Genomic DNA, 27,499 nt, shown 5'->3' on the forward strand with positions numbered 1-27,499 from the left:
CCTGAATATTTAGTTCACGCACAATAGCAAAAAAGAAAGTACTTCACAGCTGTGCCTTCAAGAGCTTAATTCTTTTAAAGTACAGGTTTAGACTAAAGCACTTTACGCTTTTGTCAAAATCGCATGCATGGGAAGTGATATAACTATAAAAATGTTGCTTTATTTCAGGGTTTCCACTGACTGCCCACATCTTTTTAGGAGACAAAGAGTGCTCTCAGTAACCGTTCACATGTTTTCTGCATGTTAAGCACTGTTATTAGAGTTTTGTGGAGCATTCATAACTAATTTTCCCATTCGCTGCACTTATATTGTGCTGTTTTAACAGACACAATTTATCAAATCATAATGTCTTGTCTACAGTCAATAGACCTTCTTACATTTCTTTCAATGATTCGTGAAAAACGGAATGATAAATGAACTGACAATAAGCCTTTGTCTGTATTAATCACAAGTGAGCACCCAGAAGAATTCTAACTATTCTAACAAAACATTTTCAGACCAGAAATACATTTTTTATTTGCAGAAAACATGCGTCTCTCTGCCTTGCCTATTGATTCATCAATGGAAAACTTCCCCAGCTCATTTCCAGACAAGAATCTATAGTAGATTTCTGCATTCACTCCAACATCACTACTCGTGGCAAAGACACGTAGCACTTCTGTTCCTACAGTAACATCTTCAGGCATTGTGACTGTGTAATCTTGCTTTTGAAACACAGGTGGGTTGTCATTCACATCCAGAACAATCATGGTAAGGTCCACCTCGGTGGAGAGCGAGCCATCGCCCCCTGCTCTATCAGTAGCCTTGATCCTGATCTGATACGAGTCTTGCACCTCTCGGTCCAGAGGCTTCTCCAGGATCACCACACCAGAGGATGGGTCAGTGGAGAACATGCCACCAGCAGAGTCAACAAGTGAGTACATGATCTTCCTGTTTAGACCTGGGAGAAGGCATATTATTTTACTATAATTTTGCTAAAATAAAAAATAATTAAAAAAAAAAATACATCAAACATGCATTGATGATGTTTCCAAGTTTTATGATGCAAAAAAGAAATTGGATCATTTGAAAAAAGTACGGGCATGCTGTAAACACACTGTACTTAAAAACATTATTTTGCTATTTTTTTTAAATAATTATTAGGGTTTTTTTATGAGCTGATATTTATAGTTTTTAAAATCACATTGCAGGACTATTTAAAATGAAGTGGTGAAGGCAAAATGGTCGGAAAAAAGAGATGGTCATCAGTCACAGGAGCCCTTATACACTCATATAAAGTTTAACCAAAATTTTTTACACATGTGAAACACTTACCTTCATCTGGATCATTAGCCCGAAGGCGTGTGAGCAAGGCCTTGGGTGCCGTACTCTCATATACACTCGCCATGAACCGTGTGAAGGCAAATGATGGTGCATTATCATTAATATCCAGAATGGTCAGAGAAATTTCAGAGCGGCAGAATAGCCCTCCTCCATCTGTAGCCTGTGCTATCAACTTATAACCTGCAGTTCTCTCACGGTCCAATAGAGAGGCTGTCTTCAGTTCACCTGGCACCAAAACAGAGAGACATAAGAAAGTACAAAGCCTCACAGGATGGATTTCAGAAACCTGGGCCAGAGCTGCATTAAGTAAAAACTTCAGTGAGATGAATAAAAGATATTGTAAGTGACGGATGATGGTGCTAAATACTTTTCTGTCATAAATGTTTCATTCAATCAAGCCTAATGGCGTCAATTAAGTAATTACTAAATCACTGCCATCTATCTAAAGATGCTTTAAACTTCTGTCAATCTGGGATAACAGGCAAACTTGTATTAAAGACAAATGAAAACCTAAATATAATAAATTTATTAAAATAAACTAAAGGCTGGAATACACTACACAACTTTTTCAACACATGGTTACAGAGAAAAAACTAAATGGCATCATACACTAAATCAGATACCACTTAACACTCGCAAGTCATACCACTTAAAACACGCAAGTCGCTGAGAACAACAAACTCGTGCGTAAAATTTCTAAAATCAGCTCAAAATATCAAACATGTTTGATATGCTCAGACGTAAACGAATCATAGTTTGAAAGTAAGTAAATACATACATATATACAGTATATATATATATATTGGTAAAACTGTCAACTCCAACTGCCCAAAATGTCTGGACAAAAGTCATGTAGTGTATTCATTCAAGCCTTAAGAAACTGAAAAGTTAAAAGTGTCCGAAGTATAAAACCATGTCAAAAGAGTTTGTACAGAAATACCAGTATTTGCATCCATGTAAAAATCTTCAACGCCAATGCCAAACAGAGAATACTGAATTTCTGCATTGACACCACTGTCCAAGTCTGTTGCCCCAACTGTCAGAACAGCAGTATTAATAGGCACATCTTCTGGAAATGAGGCCTCATATTGAGCCTAAAAAATAATGATGAAAATTTATTCAAATTGTGAATTCTTAATACTTTTGCATATCAAAACTTCATTTACATCAGTATGCAAGCATTAAACATGGTCGTTGTTAACTTGGGCTGTATGAGATGACAAATGCCAACCTAAATCAATTGCTCAGACCTGATTGCAGATGGGGCTGTTGTCATTGGCATCCATGACAGTGACCTCCACGGCTATGCGGGTTACAAACAGGCCGTCACTGGCTGTGATATTGAGCAGGTATCGATCCTGCTCCTCTCTGTCCAAAGGCCGCTTCATGAAGATCTTCCACTCCCCCTGAACGGGAGCCAGTGCAAATACCCCCTTGGGGTTTCCTCCTGAGTCAAAAAGATGACAACAGAATTGAGATAGATGAGCAAAACTCTGTGATGGCCTGCACAGAGACCAAACCATCATTTCCATAAACACATTACAGTGTTTATATGCTATAAGGTGTTATGTAGAATAAAACAAACTGCATATATTTAATAAACTGTTTTGAACACATCAAATTAAAATGTGTTAACACACATCAAAATAACTCTAAGAGCATGCTAAGTGATCCAGAACACTTAGGGACACTTTTGGAGAGGGTATATAAAGTATCCCAAGTTATTGGAAACAATAAACTGAGCTTAATTCTAACAATCTGTTCACATCCCCAGATGGGCTTTAAACAAAGTAATGTGACACATAAAGCAGATGGCTCTTTACTCATATAGTTTTTGCTCACTTAGTTCATTAAATTAAACCCTTTCAATGTGATTATCTTTCCAGGAGAGCCTCCGTGAGCCATTAATCATCCTCCAGTGGCCTACTTTAATACACACCTGTGATATGGAAGCTGACAAGCCGATTCTGATCAGAGCTGTCCCCGTCACGAGTGCTCAGTACTAAAACCACCTCTCCCAGAGGGTCATTCTCTCTCACAGCACCTCTGTAGTACTCCCTCTCGAAGGTAGGGGGGTTGTCATTAACATCTGTGATTGCAACAGTCACTATGGCTGTGGAGGAAAGTGCGACACCCTCACCTAGATCAGATGCCACCACGTTGAAGGTGTAAGATGGACACATCTCATGATCCAGGTCACCGAGAGTGGTGATCCAACCAGTCTTGCTGTCAATAACAAACATAGCACCAGCGGCAGATTTAGATCCACTAGCTTTGTCCTGCTCTTGATTTAGGGTCGGGCCAAGGTTGTAATAAACCTGTCCGTTAGAGCCCCAATCAGGGTCAAGCGCTCGTACCTGGATAACCCGTGTACCCCTAGGCATGCCCTCCATAACCATTGCCACATAAGAGCTGGTTTCGAATAACGGTTTGTTGTCATTCACATCCAGCACCTTGACTTCTACATCCACTACAGACATGAACTCAACCAGTGCCTGTCTCATGATGACTGCAACTTTGAAACGGTAAATGTTGATGAGTTCATAATCAAGGGGGTTAACAAGGCTTAGAAGTCCAGTTTCTCTCTCAACCAAAAATGTCCCACCCTGGTTACTCTCCCCAGTCTCTCCATTTACCACAGAAAAGAAAGCAGTTTGACCAGGACTTAAGTACACTGATCCCAAGACTGTCCCAACAGGTGTGTCTTCTGGGACCGTGTAAGAGTACTGAGGTTGGGTGAAGGAGGGCACATTCACATCAGGTGGTAAGACATGAATAAATGCAGACACAAGGGAATGTTTGGCTGGAATGCCTCCATCAGTAGCTTTGACAAAAAAGGAGAGGACCGTTCCTCTAAGATGTGCTATGCTTCCCTTTGTGACCATCCAGCCACTGTCAGGCTCAATTTCCAACACGTCCACTAGAGGAAGCCTTGCCTCACTGTACAACGAGTAGCTAACTCTGCCATTATCGCCGGAATCTGGGTCCTGAGCCTGGATCTGAGTTACCAGTGATCCCATTGGCACGTTAGCCTTTATGCTAACTCTATACTCTATAGCCCTGAAACGTGGAGCATTATCATTTTCATCAGCAAGTATTACCCTAACAGTGCAGAAGGATGCTCTTCCCCCACCATCGAGTGCCATTACAGTTAGCACAATGTCTCTGTTTACTAGGTTCTCTCTGTCGAGTTTTTGAGCTGTAGTTATCAGGCCATCGGCTCCAATGTAAAACTGAGTCTTTCCAAGGTCATTGATAAAGGAATACATGATCTGACCAAAAATCCCAGAGTCCTCATCTGTGGCACGCAGCTGAATGACTCTGGTACCTGCAGGGGCATTCTCGCGGACCTCTGCCAAGTAGAACCTTTGACTGAAGACAGGGCTATAAAGGTTGGCCCCCATGACTCGAATGTTCACCTGTGCAGTGTTGGTGAAGACCCCATCTGATACAGACACATTGAGGTTGTACGCTGGCCGTATCCCCTGTCTGCGCTGGCCGGACAAGGAAATGACACCTGTCTGAGAATCTATTATGAAGTTCATTTTCTCATCTCCAGAGAGTATGCTGTATCTCAGACTCTCGGCATCTGAGCTGTCTGCATCAGAAGCTTGGACACATGTCACAATGTGCCCTCTGGGAGCCAGTTTGCTCACAAAAGCTTCATAAAGTGGCTGGCTGAAGGATGGTGGGTTGTCATTCACATCACTCACTAAGACGGTGACCGTGACCTCACTGCTCTGGGATGGGGAACCGTTGTCGTTTGCTCTAACGATAAAGCTGAAGCTCGGTGTAAATTCGTAGTCCAGTAGATGGGCTGTTAACACAAGTCCACTAGTGCTGTCAATGTGAAAGTAATCTGTGCTGTTAAATCCATCAGAGAAGATTTGATAGCTTATTACACTGTTTTTTTCTGAATCCTTGTCGGTCGCCCAGAGCTGTATCACACTAGACCCGATCATTGAATTTTCTGGCAAAGTGGTGGTGTATGATACATTACGAAATGCAGGGCCATTGTCATTTACATCCACCACAACTATGTCCACATCTACTTCGGATCTGGCTCCAGTGAGAGTGTCTGTAGACCTGATGGTTAGCCTGTAGTAGGGTGTGGTTTCATAGTCTAAAGGATATATGACACTAATTACACCACTGTCAAACCCAATGTCAAATTGAAAGAAGGGATCCCCTTCCACAATAGTGTATATAATGTTTTGGCCCTCTGGACTGCTGGCATTTATGCATAATATGGGAGTAGACACTGCAATATCCTCTCTAACTGATATGCCATAAAAAGACTTGTCAAACACAGGCATGGCCTTGTTCACAACTGTAACTGGAAGCTCTACAATAGTGAAGAGGGAGGGGTAGCCTGCATCACGTGCAAGGACGACCAGTGGATATTCAACATTGGACAAGTCTGCATCAAAGGCCCTTTTAAGAGTAAGCTCCCCAGTGAGCTTGTTCACCTCAAAATGTGGATGGTCCTCCTTAAGCTCGTAATATACAGCTCCATTTATCCCTTTGTCCAAATCTGTCGCAGACACCTGGAAGATGGATGAGCCAGGTTCTGCATCAACCTGCACAGCAGCATAATATGGAAGGCCTAGAAACTCAGGGGCATTGTCGTTAACATCCTCAACTTCTACTCTGACGGTTACTCTAGCAACTCGCAGCTGGTCGTATTCTCTACTCGCCTCTACCACCAGCTCATACAGTTCCTGTTGTTCTCGATCGAAAGGAACTCCTGTGGTTTGAATGACTCCTGATGTAGGACGAATTGTAAAGCGTGTCCCTGCATTCAAAAGAGTGTACTTCAGTGGTTCATTTAAGCGGTTTCCTACAGCATTTACAATGCTCACAGTGGTAATGTTCACACTGTTCTCTAGTACAGAGGACGAGTATGTGCTTTGACTGAATAGGAGGCCACTGTCCATAGCCTCCCTGACTAACACAGTCACGAGCGCTGTGCAAATGTACCGCCCATCTGACACTTTGACATTGAAACGATAACGGTCTTTGGAAAGTTTATTGTTTTTGACTGTGAGTATACCCGATGATGAATCCATTTCGAAGTGCTCCAAGTTGCTATCTGCCAAGGAATACATCAGATCAGTGGTCATATCTGGATCAGTGGCTTCTACTCTCAGAACTTCAACCCCAACATATGTTGGAAGAAGCAAAACAGTGTCATAAGCTTCTTGTGAGAACTGAGGCGGAGAGTCATTGATGTTCACAACCCTGATTAGGACCATGGCTGGCTTCTCTGCTGTTAGCTGAGGCCTGCCACTGTCCCTCATATTAACAGAAAAATAAAAAGCACTGAATGTTTCATAGTCCAGTTTAGCTATAGTTCTGATGGAGCCTGTTCCCGAGTCCACAGTAAAGAACAATTTTGCTGTGTCCTCCACAATCTGGAAGACCAGGAGGGCATTGTGATTCTTGTCAGCATCAGTAGCTTCAATTACCAGGGGCTTTCCATCCTCACTCATCACCACACTATTGATGGGGGCCACCTCACTGATGGTCCCTGTATATGAGAGCTCCTGAAAAACTGGAGGATTATCATTTTCATCAACTACTTGGATGCAGACAGTGACACTGGAGGCAATCTCAGCCATATTTATGGCCTGGATGACCAGCATGTATGAGGAGGTCATCTCAAAGTCAAAGTTCCTTTGTGTTGTGATGACACCTGTGTAACGGTTTATTTTAAACCTCTTTTCATCATTCCCTTGTATAATGTCATAAATCAGAGTGGTTCGGCTAATTGCACAGACCAATATGACAAAAGTCCCAATAGCTACATTCTCCGTGATCTCAGCCTGGTATTCTTGTTGGTCAAACTTTGGACTGGAGAAATCAGACAGAGAGATGGCGATCCTAGCAGTAGAGGTGCTACTTAATGCTGGAGTACCTCCATCTGTGGCTCTCACAGTAAGGGTATAAAAGCCCACAGTTGTAAGGTCTAGCTCTCTAGCTACTGAAATGATGCCAGATAGTGAATCTATTCCAAATATGCCACCAGAGTTGCCTGTGAAAGGGGAAAAAAATTACACATGCCTGTCAGTTCATGATGAAAAGGGGCATGTTGAGTAAAGGATACATCGAAGATAAATCTTAAGATTCATGACAGGTTAAAAGAATGAGCTAATGCATCACACACTGTGGAACAGACAATCAGTTTTACTCAAAACAACTGAACAATGAAATGTTATCAGGGAGCATAATAAATTCAAGAGCTGTTTACCTGCATCAATCGAGTAAACTATCTCCCTGTTTCTCCCTGAGTCTCTGTCTAGTGCGATCACCTGCAAAGCTGACGTTCCTGGAGGGGCCAACTCAAACACTGTACTGTCATAAATAGTGCGAGTAAAAAAGGGAGGCTGGTCATTGGCATCCTCCAAGGTCACAATAATCCGTGCCAAATCTCTATAATAGGGAAATTCTTGATCTTTCACCTAAAAAAGAGGAGGAGAGACAAGGCAACAGACCTGAGGAGAAAAACTAAGATTTTGCATGGAAAAGATTTGTGAGGAAACAAGTAAAAAGAGAAAAAAGAAGAAAAAAAGACAGCAGACAGAAAGGAACAGTTAAAAATTTAAATTGTCAAAATATAAAATTTGGTATGCTGAGCTATATGTATGATTATCTAAAATACTATATACTATAAAGAGCAGATACAGTGGGGTTTAAGAGTCCACACTGATTAAAAAAAACTTGTAAACAAATATAAAGCTTTTATTTTGAACCATTCAAAAATGCTTTATGAACATTTGAATATCTTTTTTAGTTATTCACCAATTTATGATGTTGATCATATAATTTAAAAAAAGTATTATTTTTAAAAATATCTTTATAATTATTCTTAGACATTTTTATTACCTTATTAAATTAGAAAAATGCAAATAGAGAAGCATTTTCATTAGTGACCTCAGACCTTTGGACCCCACTGTCTGACACGTGAAATGGTCTGTTTCAGCTTTGAAATCGCTAATCATAATACATATTTAATAATACAAATGTTATTTCTCACCATAATAGTAAGGATGTGCTGAGTGCGGGTCTCATAGTCCAGTTGATCTGCTGTGTACATGACACCAGTACCAGGATTGATCCTAAACATCCGCATGCTCGCCGGATCAACGCTGCCATGGATAGAGTAGCTCAACTTTGCCCGTTCGTCCTTGTCCCTGGCCCGGACACGCAAGACCTCAGTGTCAGCTGGCGTATCCTCAGACACCAAGACTTCATATGCACGCTCAGAGAAAATAGGACTGTTGTCATTGCTGTCCAAAACCTTTATGTAAATCTGTAGATAGAGCAGACAGATAGTCATTTTAGCTTTTCACAGAGACCGTCATCTCATTTAAATAGATGCAGAAGTAATCTACACTGTTGCAATAGGCACTGATGTCAAAAGAGCTTAAATAAGAAACAGAAAACGCACAGGCTAGAGTGACAATACAATGTGGGTTTCTGGGACACTGGAATACTCAGCAGCCCCTGGCATATCTGAAGACATTTTCAGGGAAGATTATATAGATATCTCTTTCACACAACTAACTTGTATTGATAAAATTAGATAAAAGCTAGCACATTGCTTAAAATCTTACAGACGTTTCTCTCTTGGATATTTCAACCACAGCAGCTAGGAATACTCTTTTTGCTAGTTTCTAGCAAAGTTAGCAGACTTGTAACATCTGTTAGGAAAAGTTTCCAAGAGGCTTGTATAACTAAAAATATACCTGTGTAGTAGCAGTGTTTGTCCCATCTGTCACTTGTACGGTCATGTTGTATAGTGACTGTGTCTCTGCATCTAGAGGTCTGGCTATTACTATGGTCCCCATCCCTCTCTGAATATCAAATGGACCGTCATAGTTACCTATTACACCAATAAATCACAGTCAGCATTACCTGAAAAATTAAAAGTGACAGAAAATGCTTTGTATGCACTTATTTATCCAATGAAGAGGTAAAGGTTTAGCAGAAAAGGATCAAGGTAAACACTCTACCAATCGAACTGTCATGCGGCTTGGCACTTCTGTGAGTAATACATTTTTTATGTTTCACAGTGATTCATCAGTTTCACAGCTTTCAAAACATCAATGGCTTTATGTTGGGATCTTTCCCATCAGCCTCGGGTCTCTTATCTTCAACTCCCACAAACATCTGTGTCAAGTTCAGGCCTCTCCACTGCAGATTCCCAAATCATTAATTCAGGTCCATTCTGACGGATAAGGGCAAACTGTCTGAGCATCTTTAGTATGCATTGCATCATGCATCTGTTCCAATTCCACTCAATTTCCACTCCACTTAAGTGAGATCAGAAGACCCAAAGTCTGGAAGGTATCTCAGCACTCAAAGTGTTTACAGGATTGAGCGCTTCACGTTTGCCCGGCAGCGAATGGAGTTTTTAAAGTGAGTATCTAAAAGTATCAGATAAACCAGCCAACCCTTTACGCTTAGGAAAATAACTACAAAATACTGACAGTTAGCCTACCACTATCAGATGAACAGTTTCCACCACAGGAGCTCTGTGGGATATAAAACATCTCCCGGGACGTTCTTCCACCTTCTCAGAGACAGATCCAGATGAACGGAGAGAAAAAGAAAACAGGCATTATTGTCAAAAGCTCATATTAAGTGAAACAAAATCAAAAACAACTGTTTATAAACGCTTATTCATTCAGGAGTTTTCCAACTAAATTTACACAAGCAATTCCACCATGTGGGACAACATCTGCAAAGCTCAGCAAAATCCCAAATACTGAGAGGTTTTAATCAAAATGACCCTCTTTGCATATTTTAGTTGACTAACTTAGGAGTAAACAGTATAGGTGCAAATGATAAATATGTAGAAGAGCTGTAAGCAACAAGCAGATGGAGTAAATCATTGTCAGAATAGTTTACCACAGATGTCCACTCCTTTAAATTACATTTACATTTACTCATTTATCCGCACGGTTTTATCCAAAGCAACTGAGGAATGCTACAACACAAGAGATTCATCCAAAGACAGTAACATCAGTAATATCAGGGACATTAAAGTGTGCAACCTGACTTAATTTATGACTGGTACTGCTGCATTATTGATGCTCACCAATGATGTTGAACCATAAAGGAGTTTCTGTCTGCCAAACCGAGACCACTCCAACTGACTCGTACACTTTGGCGTTTTCCGCCACTGTGAAGTTGTGAATGGCTGCGGTAAATAGCAAGGCTAGTGGCAAAGGCATGGGCTTCCGAATCCATTCAACATGCAAACGGGCGGTCGACCACTTCTGAGAGGTCCCATTGTCAATGGCTTTTATCTGAAAAAATATGAAGTAAAAAAGGCTGAAAACTTTATGATGAAAAAAAAAATCATAGTCACATGAAAAAAAATAACTTTCTTTAATAGCCACTGAAGTGCCCATCTGTCTGACACTTTACCGTGAGTATATCATAGCCACCAGCTGTGACCATCTTCCTGGAAGACACCATGGCTGTCTTAGCATCGATTACGAATTTGCCGTCATCATTTCCATCCACGATGCTGTACGTGAGATCTGCATTAGACCCTTCATCTCGATCATAAGCGAAGACTCTGTAGACAGGATCACCGCGTTTGTTGCGGTCCCGCTCTGGAAGGCTGATGCGGTACACAGACTCTTTAAATTCAGGCGTATTGTCATTCTCATCCTGAATATGCACTATCACCCAGACAGTGGACTGCCTGAAGGTCCCTCCTCCATCCATAACTGTAACCTAGATAAACACATATAAACAAAATTATGGTGAAAAATGCACAGCTTCTGAAGATAAAGTAAGCAGTGCATTTTCATTTCAGTGCCAATATTCAATTTTAACAGGCCAAGGAAGCTGCAAATAGAGTTTTTACTCTACACGTATGTTTCCTTCTCTCTCCATACGTTCATTCATACACCCATGTACATATCTTTTTACTCATGTCTTCATTAATTTTATAGACTACCCTTCAAACGTTTGGGGCTTTTATTTGAAAGAAATAAATATTAGGATGAATACAAGGATGATTTAAATCGATCTAATGAATAATGTTACAAAAGATTTTTTTCAAATATATGCTGTTCTATTTATTAATTTTTCATTCAAACACATTATGGTTTCCACAAAAATATGAAGCAGCACAGCTGTTTTCAACATTTTTAATAAGAAGAAATGTTTCTTGATCAGCAAATCAACATATTAGAATGATTTCTGAAGAATCATGTGACACTGAAGACTGGAGTAATGATGCTGAATATTCAGCTTTGCCCTCACAGGAATGTATTACAGTTTAAAATACATTAAAATAGAAATTGATATAATTAATAATTTAATAATATTTCGCAATACTACTGTTTTACTATATTGTTTGATCAAATAAATGCAGCCTTGGAAAGCATGAGAGACTTATTTCAAAAACATTTAAAAAATCTTTCCGACCCCAAACCTTTGAACTATTATATGATTTGCATATGTAAATTTTTCCCTCTACTTATTCTTTACAACATCTGCTCAAATACCTTTTCATTTTACTACAATCTTTGTGCAACAAAATGCTTTGCCATAACATACTACAGATTTAAGATTATAATTTACTTCTGTTCTTGAATATCCTATCCTGTAACTCATCCTCATCCCGTTTGTACTAATATAAATGAAACCTCAAGTTAAGCAATCAACCAGATTTTTGACAAGCAGACATTATAACAGGCAAAAAAACAAAAATCCCAGATTTACATTAAAGGGGTCATATGATGCGATTTCAATTTTTCCTTTCTCTTTGGAGTGTTACAAGCTCTTGGTGCATAAAGAAGATCTATAAAGTTGCAAACACTAAAGTCTCAAATCCAAAGAGATATTCTGTACGTGAGATCTGCAGAAGAGCCAGAGCCCCGGCCCCCATCATGTGCACCTTCTACAAAGGCACCATCGTGAGCATTCTGACGAGCTGCATCACTGTGTGGTATGGCGCCTGCAACGCGTCCTGCCGCAAGACACTTCAGCGCATAGTGAGAGCAGCTGAGAAGATCGTTGGTGCCTCTCTCCCCTCCCTCCAGGACATTTACAACACCCGTCTCACCCGCAAAGCCCTCTGCATTGCAGGTGATCCCACCCACCCGACACACAGCTTCTTCAGTCTGCTGCCATCAGGGAGGAGACTGCGGAGTCTCCAGGCCAGGACCAGCAGACTGAAGGACAGCTTCATCCATCAGGCTTGTCAGGAAGCTGAACTCCCTCCCGACCTTGCCCCCCCCCCTCTTTTGCCCCACTCACCACTGAACTCTGACCCTCTGATGGACTCTTATAAAAGTTAAGAGTTAACCACGCACTCCTAAAATGGCTTGTTCTAACACGCCCCCACATACATTTCATTTCATTTATTTATATACCACAAATAAACACAACAGGAGTTGACCACAGTGCTTTACAGAATATAAAACTAAGATACAGATAAAGAAAGAAAGCAATAAGACATAAAATTAAATAGAACATAATTAAGAATTGCTAAAAAGCTCGGGCCAGGAGATGAGACTTTAACTTCGATTTAAACTCATGTACAGAGGACAGGGATCTCAGATAAAGAGGAAGACTGTTCCAGAGCCTAGGTCCAACAACGGCAAATGCACGAACCCCTCTTGACTTCAGTCGTGTTCGAGGCTGAGCTAGAGAGCAATTGTTTGCGGACCGCAGACACCTGACTGATGTGTTCAGATTTAAAAGTTCAGACAGGTACGAGGGTGCAAGACCATTAAGGGATTTAAAGACAAACATCAATATTTTAAAATCGACTCTATGACGAACCGGCAACCAATTTAGAGCCATTAAAATAGGAGTAATATGTTGGCGTTTGCGGACTCCCGTTAGAAATCTGGCTGCAGCGTTTTGCACCATTTGAAGCCTTGTAATAGAGGACTGGGACATTCCAGCATATAAAGAATTACAGTAGTCCAATCGAGATAAAAACGAAAGCATGTGTGACTCTTTCAAGATCTTTGGGGGACAGAAACCTTTCCGCACAGAGGGCCCAAACACAATTTCTTCAGTTTTACTCGCATTAAGGTGTAGAAAATTTGAGGACATCCAGGATCTTATGTCATTTAGACAGGCAAGCAAGGTTTCTAAGCCTTTCTTGTCAGTGTGCTTAAAAGGCAGATACATTTGAGTGTCATCTGCATACAAGTGAAAAGATACTCCATGCCTTCTAAGAATAGAACCTAGAGGTAACATATATAATGAAAACAGAGTTGGGGACAAAATGGATCCTTGAGGAACACCACAGGTAAGAGGAGCTATGGATGAGACAGAGCCTCCAATGCCAACTGAAAAGGTCCTGTCAGTAAGAAAAGATTTAAACCAACTGAGGGCACTTCCACGGATGCCCACATAATGTTCAAGACGTGACAATAGAATGGCATGATCAACAGTATCAAATGCTGCACTAAAGTCGCTCCGGCTGGGAGACGGTATCAACAGTATGGTGAGGGGCGTAACATTTCGGGCGAATACCGCTTGAGGTATTCGGCCAATCACAACGCAATGGATAGCTGGCCAATCACAGCACACCTCGCTTTTTCAGAACGATGAGCTTTGTAAAAATCGACGCGTTTCAAAAAGGCGGGGCATAGAGGAGAAACAATAATGTACAGTATGTGGAAAATAATGTGTTTTTTGAACTTTAAACCGCATAAACACATTTCATTACACCAAATACACAAAATAATGTTCTTTTTAGCAGCATCATATGACCCCTTTAAAGGAGCAGCTCCAGCCATATCTAGGGCATTGAGGGTGGCCTCTTTTGACTTGGGCCAGTAATTAACTATTTAGCAACTACCTAGAACACTTTAGAAACACAACAGCAATGATCCAAAAACCATTCAAACACCTTAACACCTTCACAGCAACTCTACATCTCTCTCTCTCTCTGTTATTCAGATAAATAAAATAAAAAAACACTAAAATGTCTATAAATAAAACTGTCCCTATACAACCTCTATTTTAAAATAAATGAATAGAAAAATACATCAACAGACATATTCTTTGGAAAAGAACTGGTCTCACTCTTTCACATGGAGCTCCACTGGAGATTCACAGAACTTGATCAGACAGTGGCCACAAAACAGGGGCCAGGGGCATTTTACACCACTGCAAAACTCACAAGCAGTAGATCATGAAAGCCTCTACGAACTAAGCTCCTCTACGCTGGAGACACTGATGCCTGGGCCGTTGTCAAAGCAGGCACCTTGAGGCTCTAGATGTAAGATATGAACTTTGAAACTTGAAGCCTGCGGCAGAGTGAATCATCATTTAGTGAACACAAAAATCAATGGCCCTCATTCCACTCGGTCCATGTAGAGCAGGGATCACGGGGAGCCACACCCATCCCATTGATCAGTGCTACTGTACTGCCCTTATTGACTGATCAGTAATTTAAGAGCTGCTCACCAGACTGTATGAACATTTGCACATCTGCACGTGTTTTGGTGATAAATAAGAGTCCTTGGTCAGTATGCGCTGGCTTTATCTTCTCTGTCACTCATAATGCAAATGTAGACAAGTCATTTGCTGTACTGCAACTTATTATAAGACATTAGAAATAAAAAAGCACATGGAAACACTGTTGCCTTTACATCCTGCATGTGTAAATCCATTCCTCACTCGATATTACAACTGATTCTCCTTATTTCCAATTAATTCAATAGGTTACTGGTAGCATCTCTCTATTTTGTTGGACAGACAAATGTGTTCCTATAACAGATCAATAAATAAGTCAGTGTGTATCCTGTATGATAATCAATAAAATTCTTGAGGCTGTTGATGGGTAATCATTTTAGCCTGCTCTGTAGTTACATCATAGTTTCATTATGACTATTTGTGGAATTACATGACTTAATTTATGAACTAATAAAACTGCCCTTTAGAATCTATGAATCAATGCATTTGCACTTAAAGGGATAGTTCACCCCAAAATAAAAACTATTATTATTTACATGCATTCATGTCATTCCAAACCTGTATGTTCTTATTTTTTTCAGTTTAATAAAAATGAGGCATTTTAAAGAATGGACATGCCCCTCTTTACCATACAGTGAATGTTCATGGCTGTCAAGCTTCAAGTCTTTTGTGTTTTTTTTTGTGTGTGTTTTTTTTAAGCTTGAAAGCAAAATGCAAATACAGTATACTAATCAGCACAACTATTTTTAGCATTGATAATTCTTAAGCACCAAATCAGCTTTTTACAATGATTTCTGAAGGATCCTGTAACACTGAACACTGAACGCTAATCAGCTTTGTCATCACAGGAATAAATTAAATGTTAAAATATATTAAAATGGCGATATCAAGATGGAATATCCCAAACTGAACTTCAAATGGAAAGCATCATTAATGGCAGTTTTTTTTTCTTGCTTGAATTACTCCTTTAAGGTACTGTCTGACAGGTAAAGAAGTATCCAGTACCTCTAGGAAGTGCTCTGCTTGTTGCTCTCTGTCCAGTTTCCTTGACGTGGTGGTGATGAGTCCTGAAAAACATTTTTTTTTTTTATTATAAAATTGAATAAGCTCCAAAATTCCATGACAATTGTGCAATGAAAGAGCTGCAACAATCATGGAAAGCCGCTCCACTAGACAATGATTAATAACATGTCAGCAAGGGTGCATAAATTTACACAACACCGTTTGTTTATTGCAGAAAAAGAGCAGCTCACGACACAAGGGCCTTTGGCGTAAACCCACAGATGGCATGTGGAGAATGCATAGGGTTGTTTTTTAAACCCCTGGTGGTTTTAAAAACACTTCAGTGCAGACAGAACAGCAGATATTGAGAACAGGAAGACATTCCTGAATATGAATGCTTCCTTAAGGCACAAGACATCTGGATGCTGGAATCTGAAGTTAAATAATTTTAAGTAGGTCAATGGGTTTGACAACAATTCCTGCTGTGGACATATTGACAAACTGAAGAGAAGAGGGCTTGAAAATCTCTAAAAGAAATATATAAAAAAAATATTTACCCATCCTAATCTCTTTCAAAGCCCATATGGCTTTCCCTCTTCCATCGATCATGAAAATAATATTTTGAAGAATGTATAACTTATTTCCATCCAGAGCTTGGACTATAGTGTACATCAGTAATATGGATGACTTTTATCATACTTTTTTTGGTATTTTTGCATCCTTTTTTAAGCTTGATAGTGCGTTTTTCCTTCTGTGTTCCACAGAACAAAGTGATAAAGTGATATAAAGTGATTTCCTGATAATCTGTTTTTAAAATAATATATACACCGTGTACAAATGTATTGCAAATTTCATCATTTTGGAGAACACCGCGACCATTTTAGCACAAGTTCCCATTATTTACCTAACATAAACCTATTGTATGTGCTTTTTGAGCCAGTGATTCTCTGTGAAATATAACCATGGCAACAAAAGAACTCCTGATGGCACAGGTTGAATTGCACTGCTGGAATCCACAGTATTCCCTAATGTGTGTCATCCAGAGAGACTCAATTAGAGAAATTAAAGGATTTATGAACTCAGAGCTGATGAGGGACTGAAGCACAAAGAGGAAAGTGTAGGAAAAGGATTTTCACTCATAAGCCATCCATTTAAGTACAGTATAAAGATATTGTTGGGAGGTCATTTGTAATGAAAATAATTCGTATGACTCTGAGATATGACTCTGTTAGAGGCAACCGCTCTAAACTAATAATCAAACATGCACTCTTTATTTTCAGGGTGCAGTAATTGCTTGCTGGCTTAGTCACAGCACATTTGTTTTTATAAAAGAGCTCACAATGCAATTTATCTGAACACATAGGCTGAGTTCAACAGACAATCACAAAAAGAGAGCTAGATAAGTGGGGAGCAATTACAACAGCTTTTTCCCAGCAGTGGCTGAAGCTAAAGTAGAATCTATGACTGCAGTCCAGGGTCAAACTATAAAACGTTCAAGGTTTGATACTTTTGGGTTGATTCGACCATAATTTCATTTCCTTCCGCATTTAGTTTTTCATGTATTTCATCCTTGAACACTCATACCAGTTCAAAGGCTTTCATATGAGTGAAATACAGTATTACCTCTCTGCTACATATCAGTGCATGCACAGTGCACACACTCGGTCACATCTCATTATACAGTGGGTACGGAAAGTATTCAGACCCCGTTAAATTTTTCATATATTGAGTTCGATTTATTGAGCTTAAACCTCTGTATTCCAGTGTAAATATGTGGTGCCACATGCTACCTTGGAGGGATTTGCTGATAGTAGAATGAAAAGCTTTCCTGCTGGCAACCAAACCTTGTTTAATTAATTCACTGACTACAGCTGCATACATAAGCTCCCATGACTCATTTCTCAAATGACAAGGAAAGCAGCACCTCAGTGTAATCAGAGGTCGCCGTGATTTTGCCAAGTAAGACATGTTCCTGGATCAATCATCTTTTGTTGATCCTGGATCAACATTACTGTCAAAAAAATATAGACTAAACCCAATCCCTACCCCTAAACCTAACCCTACCCATAATTTATTCCTAAAATCAGTGTGAAATTATAGGTGATTGACAAGGGTGTAGAAGCACCTAACTCTGATCGTAAGCCTAAAACAGATATTTCCTGAAAAGTTATCTCAATTCTGATTGGTTAATTGGAATGTTGTTCCAGGATCAACAAGGATGTTGATCCAGTAACATGTTGTACTTAGTGAAATCGCAGTCACCATAATCAGCAGCGCAGCATGCACCCAGCATACCATGGGATCAGAACTCTGCATGTGTGTTAACACTTCACACTAGAATGTCCCGACTCAGAGCAGATTACAGTCTGTGCTGCTCAGTTTGTTTAGTAGTACTTGTGAAAGCGTTTGTGAACGCGATAGATAGGAGGTTGGACTCGGGGAGAGTGCACTGAAATTTCAAAGGAAAATATGATCAAGAATTATTTGCTCACAAATTCAAAGGGAAACTAAATTATTTCTTATTATTTATTTCCTGTAGATTTGCTTAATTTTTGTAGGTTAAAAATGTAAATAAATGTACACTATGGAGTATAATTTAATATATTACAAATGTTTTTTAAATTAAAAATGTAAATGCCAAATTCATGCAACACAATATCATATATATATATACACATACACACACACACACATATACTACATTTTTATTTTTATATAAAAAAATGTAAATTACAAATATATGTATTGTATGTATATTACTAAATTTGCATTTTTATATTAAAAATGTAAATGTCAAAATGTTAATGACACAAATTCATGCGGTATAATCTCATATATATTACTAATTTTTATTTGCATATTAAAAATGTAAATTACAAGTTTGTGCAGTATAATCTCATATATATTACTAAATGTGTATTTTTATATTTAACATGAACAGTAAATTACAAATTCATGCAGTATAATTTCACGTATATTACTACGTTTGTACGTTTGTATTCAAAATGTAAATGACAAGTTAGTGCAGTATAATCTCATTTACATGACAATGTTTGTTTTTATATTAAAAATGTAATTTACAAATGTAAGCATGCAGTATAATCACATATATTACTAAATTTGCATTTTTATATTTAAAAATGTAAATGTCAACATTTTAATAACAAGTTCATAGAGTATATATATGTATATATATTACTTATTTTTATTTGTATATTAAAAATGTAAGTTGCATAAAATGTAAATTGCATACAATTGTTAGTATAATCTTATACAGATCACTTATTAATTCCTAAGCAAATATATTATGTTGATTTAGTGATTACTTCAAAGTAATAACTGTAATAAATTCATCAGACATTTACTTAATAAATGTCTATAGTTAAAAGTTTTGTCTTTCATCTTTAAATTATCTTCATAATTTAAATCCTTATAATTTCTAGCAAATATTGATATATGCAACTAAATGATTTGCCCAATTAAGCTGTAATTAACTATGAAAAATATTATATATTAAATGAAAAATATGGGATATTATATAACATAAGATTCTATGGGTTTTCTTGTTTCTTCATAGAGAAAAACAAAAACTCAAACAGTTTTTATTACCTGTGTTGGAATCAATGGAATAGAAGTTCTGAGGATTCCCAGCAGTGATTCGATACATGAGACGGCTATCTGAGGCAGTAATGTCCAGGTCCTGGGCTTGGATACGGACCACAGACACACCTTTGGGAGAGTTCTCCAAGACGTATGGATGGTAGATGGGTTCAGAGGTCAAAGGTGCATTATCATTCACATCCTCCACCTGGATAAACACCTCAATAGAGGCAGAGAGAGGCACCACGTCACGGTCCATTGCATATACCGTTAGCCAGTAGGAATCCTGAGTCTCGCAGTCCAGGCTGCCAGTGGTGTAAATCATTCCTGTAAGAACAGGGAAAAAACATATTTAATATCGATCACCTGTTTGATGAATTCAACAAGAAGTATTTCACAAAGTTTGTGAGCTTTTATGACATTTTTTATGACACATCCATCGCTATCAGCACTCTGGCCTGAGTGAGCTAGGAACATTAACTTATTTTTCAAGTTATCTATAACTTGGTTTGTGATTCAACTACACATCAAAAGCGTTCAACCCTACCATGAGTCAAACGTTGGTGTCAAACTTTATTAAACTGTAATATGCCTAACATTTTGAGGAGATTACCGTCAAGCTGAAAGATGAATATGTTTTTAGACACACACTCCCAGAACCCAGAGTCAGTTCAGCAGAGTGTTTCAAGACCAGAGCTGGTGTGGTCTGCCTAAAGGTGTAATTTCTCTTCAGATTTTCTCTGGGGAAATTTACTCAACTGTCAACGATACCTGAGACCAACCTAAAGCAATTCAGAGAAAATTTTTTTGTTTTGTTTTTTTGAAGCGTTTCATTCTCTTCTACAGTCTATTGCCCACAACTCAATTGTGAATAAAATCATCTGCAATAAATGATTCAGTGTGGAAGTCAGCTACACAGAAATCATTGTTATAGGGGTCAAAGGGGCTAGTTGTCACAAGATTTGCTTATTTTGTGTATATTAAAAATGTAAATTACATAAATGTATACATTATAATATATAGGGCTGCCAATTAAATATGCTTATTTAATGATTAATTCTAATATATTCCTGTTTTGTTTATTTTTTGCATATTTGTCACACGTAAAAGATTCAGATAATCAAACCAATTTTAATATTACGCAAAGATAATGCAAGTAAATACAAAATGCAGTTTTTAAATGATAATTTCATTTATTAAGCGAAAAAAGCTGTCCAAACCTACCTGGCCCTACGTGAAAAATTAATTGCCCCTCCTCTTAAATCATGAAAGAACTGTGATTAACCACATCATTTTAGAAAGCTGAGTTAAATTTCATTAGCAACACGCAGGCCTGATTACTGCCAGACCTGTTGAATCAAGAAATCACTTAAATAGAACCTGTCTGACAAAGTAAAGCATGCTTAAAGAGCAACATTAACCTGATGATTAAGTCTATAATTAATGCCTCTGTCTTTTATTTTTAAATTATCCTAACAAATTAAATCCTCATATATTTTTAGCAAATATTGATATATGCATTTCTCTGTGATTCCTTAGCCTAATTTAGTTGTAATTAATTTCATTAAAATTTTAAATAATTTGAAGCCCTAGTTATACAATGTAAAATGTAGCATTTCATGTTTTTTGTTTTTCATAGGGAAAAAAAAAATACTGTGGTAATGCAATGAATGAGAAATGTGACAACATGAAACAGAAATTTACTGAAGTGAAAAGTGTGACAACTAAGCCCCGGTCTACTCTATATAACATTGTGTCAAACAGTCTGTTTACACTTTAGGTGTAATACAGTTACACTTTGCAGGGGACATGTTTGCTGAGCGGACAGATTTTTAGCTGGTGGTGTCCAATCCGAACTGACATCTTAGACATACCACTAACTTTAGATGGGCTGGGAATCCCACCGCGGGGTACAACAGCTCCACTCGGAGACTGTATGACCTTCAGGTCTTCAGCACAGCACATCTAATCATTCCTGACCAAAGTGCTGGCTCTGCCATTCTGTGATCAGGGGCACTTCGACACTGCATCACGGGCACATGTAAATACGATCACTGATAGGAAGGGGCGTCACTGACAGAATGACCCATTTTGTGGCCGTGCAATGCAATGCGATAAGTTGATCGGTCAACCATGGCACAGAACAAAACCACCCGGCCGTGAAGTGATTCAGCCGAGGGGATTCCGCCTCTCACAGCCAGCATAAGCTGGGGGGAAAAAAAAGGAGTACTCACACAGCATGCAGGTCCGATATTTACTAAAACCTTAAAAACACTGAGAAGTAGGACACCCGAGGGGACAAAGACACAAAGGATATGGGTGAAAACTAAACAGGGACATCTGAAGCTGACTGAATGGTTGCTCAGAGAACTAATACAGTGTGACGGGTCATTTTGCCTGGAGGAAATCTGTTATATTCACAATACACACCTTCAAAGAAAAACCAAACCAGTTCCCCTTATTTTACTTTTTAATCAACCTGTTAAACAGAGAGTGAAACCACAAAACAGATAGTTGAAGCAAACAAACATTGTCTTAAAATGTACTTTGGCCTCATTCACTAATAATTTTGTGTATAATATTTTGTGTATGTTCTTATGCAAAATTTCAGACGGATTCACAACAGGTGTATGCGCAGATATACTTACCCACATTCTAACATTGAATCTAGATTATAATGAGTGAGCGCTTGCCCACAGCTAGTAATTAGCATAAAATATGCCCAAACTATGTCAGTGTGCAATAAAAACTCACAAGGGGTATTACTAATGTATTTTAAGTCATAGAATAGAATGTGAAAATATCTTGAGCTTGTGAGAGACCTTATTTCAGGCATTTAAGCATAAACCCATTCAAAAATCCTATCAGGACTTCAGGACAAAGGAATTGGAAGTGCTAAAATGTTTACTGATTTCTGGGTTTCGGCCTACAAAAATGTCACCCCTGCAGCACTCTATTATCAAACCAGTTAAAAATGCAATAAACAGTTTTATTGTGTTTTACATGATCGTGTTGCGGACCTCTCATTTGCCAGCCGCTCATGTGTCAATACAATCTCATTTTTACTTTATTTATACTAAATTACAAAAGAAAACTGATTTTTAGAAAAGTTATTACATCAACACTAATGGATTATAAAAAAAAACAATACAAAAATTAAAAAATATTAATTAAAACTTAAAAAAAAAGGTGAATTCATTTTAGTGCAAACAAATTATGACTTTTGTGTGAAAATGTCCCTGATTTTGGATTTTTGTGTGAAAACCTCAAATTATATAACATGCATTATACAATATCATACAATATATATGAGATGTATATGAGAAATATTAAGAGCAGTATGTGAATTTGCAACTCTAAATTCTAACCCAGTATTACTGCATGTCTGAAGTCCCAGGGATCCTAAACATGTACATGTAAAAATAATAAATTGAAATGAAATTAACTTCTTATTAACTCTTCAGTCTTACTTTGACTAATCAAAACCCAACAGAAATAAATGATTAAACCTTTAATTTAGGACATAAATAACGTTAAGACAAAGACTTTCAGATAGGCACTAAATAAGATTGGTCCATTTGAAGCAGGTTATCAAGCTGAAAGGTTTCTTTATGATCAGTGCTCATAAGATTAGCAAAAGTCAACACGTATGAACCTGGCACTTAAATGATAAGCATTTTGAGCTAAAAATAGGAGTCTTTCAGACCCAAACAGAAAATGAGGGTTAAATGAAAAGCGTACCAATTAATCTAGATAGTTCCAGTTAAAGTGAATTTGATGTATGGAGAGAAGGTTCACTAATGAGTCATTTCTTCTGCTTTTAAACATGATTTTTTTTTTAACTGCAATAGAAGTAAATTGGGGTGCAATTCAGTCTGAAATCCAGCTAAAAGTGCTCTTATTACATCCACGTCTTGCAACTCAGGGAATATAGGGAAAATAGCATATCCCGGAGTAAACAACCTTTGAAATTTGCAAAGATGTTAAAAATGTATGAAGTTCGCTTTTTAAACCCATACATGAGATAGCTATATAACCTCAGTGCGGAAACAAAAAGTTCATTGATGTCGTCATATCACATTACACACTTTCATCATATAAAAAAACAAAACGCTGAGCCAAACTGCTATAAATTTATAGGTCACACAAGCAATTAATGATCACATTTAGAATACAGCACTCAACTTCTATACATTCATACACTGAGAAACCACATCAGTCGTGCCAGAAATATGACAGATGGCATAAAAAAGTGACACACGGTTTCAATGCTGTCTGGAACAGGACTCTACAGACCCAGACATGTTTTCCACAGTTTTGATTCAAAGATTCTAGCTTTGAAGCTGAGGTTATTTTGATGGAGTCCCACAGGTTATGCTGAGGCTCAGAAATTCTACAAAACACAAGGCCTGTCCCAGCTCAAATTAAAGAGAATCAGATTTACACTAAGTGCCTGATTTTGTAAAGCATTTGAACAAAAGAAACTAATTTGCTGTTGCAAAAGGGACTAGAGCAATGCAAATGATTTGACACGCTGCAATTGGCTTTCAGCTGATTGTGAATCTCAAACCACTGATCATGTCATTGAAAGCAGCACTAAATCCATCTGCGTCTTTAGCTTTACAAGCCATTGCTTTTAGCATTTATCATTATTCATGAAAGTCAACCAACAGGTGTGTATTATAAACATCAAGGACTGCTTATGGAGCTAGAAAGCAGAAAAATTGGTGTCATGTCCTTCAACTGCAACAGACTTAAAAGGATGATTATGTGTTTTGTGGTTAGCAATATCACAAAGAGGCCCCAATTATCTTCTAAGAACTTGCAAATTACAGAAAATAACCATTTCAAATGCAAGTCACATTGACGTGCATGCTATTTAGTTTAATAGCTGATGTTTTGCTTGCGTTAGCCATAATGCAGTTTCATAATATTCATAACATATGGTGTCACCATTTTAATTTCAAATTCCCTGAGAAAAATTGTAGTTCATATTTTAATATGTAAACTATCAAATATTCATAGTTTGTCCTGAATTTAGAACATAATCAAGCAGAACTAAGCCATCAACTCATCCTTCGTGTCTACAAACAAGATCAAGGGCAATTCTTTTTATGCCAGGCGTCTTGAATTGGAGGAGCTCACAAGCATTGCGCCTAAACATGCTGAAAAGGCATTTTTCTCTTTCTGCATAAATCTTTTCCCGGTCTCTTTCATTCTACTCCAAATCTTTGTTACGGTCTGAGAGAAGTTTCCTCTGTATGCCATGCAGGCATCAATAGGAAAACCCTTGATATCTCCCCTGAATTACAATCAAAGTTCAAGAAGTCTGTAAGAGGAAGTGGGCTTGTGGTAAAGATCCTCGACTCCCATATGCTCCAAAAATATGTTATCTTTCAAAAAGCAAAACAGAAAACATCAGTCTTGTGCAGTGTGTGGGGATGTGCAGCACAAGCAGCCCTTTGCATAGGTGTCAGAGATTTTGACATAAAGGACTTAACCTGACTCTGAAGAAAAAGAGGCCAAATCTCAGAGGCAAATTAGTGCTGAACTTGTTTCTCGACAGGCGTCTGAGTGAGAGTGCACTCTGATTTATTTCCCAAAGTGTGGCCAGGAATACCAATGCCTGCTCAAAGCAGCAGAGCGCTCCGCCGATAAGGACTTCATAAATTCCACCAGCTTTTTTAGTTCACTCTTGCATCTGAGCAATGAGACTTTGTATATAGGAATCACTTTACATACACACAACTTCAACCCAACACGTCTCAGCTGGGGACCGAGATCAAGAGGCTTTGATTTCTGCTTGTTTGTAAGTCTATTGCATGAACTGCCCACTTTCAATCATCTCAAAAGTCCAGTGACAACGACAAAGACTCATAACACACCATGCAACATGGCAGCTAAATGGATCTCAGTAGGCGGATATATAGTGGGCATGCTGAGCCAATGCCACTGTCCTTACTTGTCCCAGAGGTTTTACTTTGAAGATGAAAGATAACACTTGTTCTCATGTCTCCGCTTCCCCTACAACTTGTCTGTTGCTGCTGGTAGGGCATTCAATTCTCTGTGGAAAATCCATGCTCATTTGAGGTTCTGGCACAAGCGTGCACCACTTGCTAACTTTAAACAGGGGCCTGTTTAACAGGCTCAGCCTAATTAGCTGACATGTGAATGGAGGACCACAGTTACATCCTACTGCCTGTTGTAGTTCTCTAATCAATGGTCATTAGTTGTAATTAATAGTGAAGCTGGCACCACACAAGACGTCGTAAATAAGCAACTAAGCATTTTTTCTTCTTCAATATTCCAAATATCAGATCTCATACCTTCTACAGAGAGTTTAAAATTGCAGTGGGAGCAAGAATTGGGGGAGGAGATATGTTCAGAATCCTGGGCTGATGCACTAGAGAATATTCATAAATGCTCTGTCAACTCTAGGCATTGCCTTATTCAATTTAAGATTATCCATCGACTCCATTATACTAAAACAAAATTACATAGACTTTTTCCAGATGTCTCCCCATATTGTGACAAATGCCAGACTGATGTAGCCACTCCCTTGCATAGTTATGTTCTTTGTTCTAAATTAATCTCATTCTGGGTTTAAGTATTTAAAACTCTGTCAGATATTTTACACAGTGTATTAGAGCCGACCCACTTCTTGTGATATTTGGAATTTCTGTTAAAATTATGTCACTTAAAAATATCTGAACAACAGTTGCTGTCCTATGGACTTATTGTGGCAAAGAAACTTATCCTAAGGTTTTGGAAAATGACAGAAGCCCCATCAGCTAAACTTTGGTTGGAAGAGATGATTAAGGTAGTACATTTGGAAAAAATTAGATTCCTGTTGGTAAAAAAATTGGATAAATTTGATAAGATTTGGTCTCCTCTTCTCCTATATCTTGAAAATGCAGGCTGAGTAATCATGCGGTGTTGACCGCACCATTAGTGTGGTATGATTGAAGTACCTAGGGTGGGGAGGGAGGTAAGGGGTTGTTTTGTTTTGTACCATAAATGTGTTATTTAGGTTTGTATGTATATATATATATATATATATGTGTATATATATATGTGTGTATATATATATATATATACGTGTATATATATATATACGTATATATATACATATATATATACATATGTATATACATATCAGATCTCACAGCAAATGCCAGATCTCACAGATTTTGAAAATCACAGACTGTGAAAATCACAGAAGAACACTGTTTCAAACCACACAGAGGTCAAGTCCTACCTTTCTAGGTCAGTGGTCTTTTCCAGTGGCGGCAATTTCACAGGCAATTGTAGACTCAGAGCACAAATTCATTGCCAAGAGAAATAACGTCACTGTGACCTTTTAATACCATTCAGTCAGCACACTGCAGTAAAATGTTAGGGCATAAATTCACAACCATTTTCACAGGTTTTGTTTTATTGTGCAAGCATCAACTCGGGACTGGTTAGTCTTCAAAAAAGACAAAGAATAGCAGACAGCACAACCAAAAGACACATAAAGAATCAAACAATATATACCTGTTTCTTCATCAATGGAGAACCTTCCAAGACCACTTCTAGCTTTGATAGAGTATCTGATCACTCCATCTCTGCCCTTGTCATCATCTTGAGCAGTCACCTGGAGGACACTTGTTCCATGCCGAGAGTTTTCCTTCACAGTGCCCCTCACTGCGAATTCTGAGAAATACGGCTCGTTGAGGTTCTCATTGACGTCAATGACTTCCACTTCAAGATAAGACTCAGAGCGAAGCTTAACTGGAAAACCCAAGTCCTCTGCAACCACCGAGAGATTGTAAAATTGTTGCTTCTCATAGTCCAGGTCTTTGGCAACCTTAATGGTACCACTTTCAGCATGGATCTTAAATGTTCCATTGAAATCATTGGGCAGGGAGTACCTCACCCATCCCCCAGATCCAAGGTCAGGGTCTTGCGTTTGCAGCCAAGCTATAACTGCACCTATAGGAAGGTCCTCCAACACACGGCAACTGTAACTCCTGGGAATAAACATAGGGGCACAGTCATTTACATCCTCAAGGTAGACTCTCAGTGTTGTCTCTGAGAACATCTGATTCCCTCTTTCTGCCTTATCCCT

At 38.5% G+C, this 27,499-nt stretch overlaps 1 protein-coding gene across 1 annotated transcript in view; it reads right to left on the reverse strand.

Annotated features, from left to right (window-relative positions):
* Positions 1-27,499, reverse strand: part of LOC107701125 (protocadherin Fat 3-like) — a 67,087-nt gene that overhangs the window by 31,640 nt on the left and 7,948 nt on the right. The window contains exons 3-15 of the mRNA XM_016503064.1: positions 19,399-19,716; positions 15,793-15,854; positions 10,759-11,073; positions 10,427-10,637; positions 9,827-9,898; positions 9,072-9,208; positions 8,360-8,635; positions 7,574-7,784; positions 3,263-7,357; positions 2,574-2,770; positions 2,264-2,417; positions 1,315-1,548; positions 548-940 (exon numbers count right to left, since the gene is read on the reverse strand). Coding sequence (XP_016358550.1) covers positions 548-940; positions 1,315-1,548; positions 2,264-2,417; positions 2,574-2,770; positions 3,263-7,357; positions 7,574-7,784; positions 8,360-8,635; positions 9,072-9,208; positions 9,827-9,898; positions 10,427-10,637; positions 10,759-11,073; positions 15,793-15,854; positions 19,399-19,716 — 6,675 coding nt within the window. The remainder of the gene's footprint in view (positions 1-547; positions 941-1,314; positions 1,549-2,263; positions 2,418-2,573; positions 2,771-3,262; positions 7,358-7,573; positions 7,785-8,359; positions 8,636-9,071; positions 9,209-9,826; positions 9,899-10,426; positions 10,638-10,758; positions 11,074-15,792; positions 15,855-19,398; positions 19,717-27,499) is intronic.

Source organism: Sinocyclocheilus anshuiensis, unplaced genomic scaffold, assembly GCF_001515605.1.
Source record: "Sinocyclocheilus anshuiensis isolate Anshui unplaced genomic scaffold, SAMN03320099.WGS_v1.1 scaffold907, whole genome shotgun sequence".
Lineage (NCBI taxonomy): Eukaryota > Metazoa > Chordata > Actinopteri > Cypriniformes > Cyprinidae > Sinocyclocheilus > Sinocyclocheilus anshuiensis.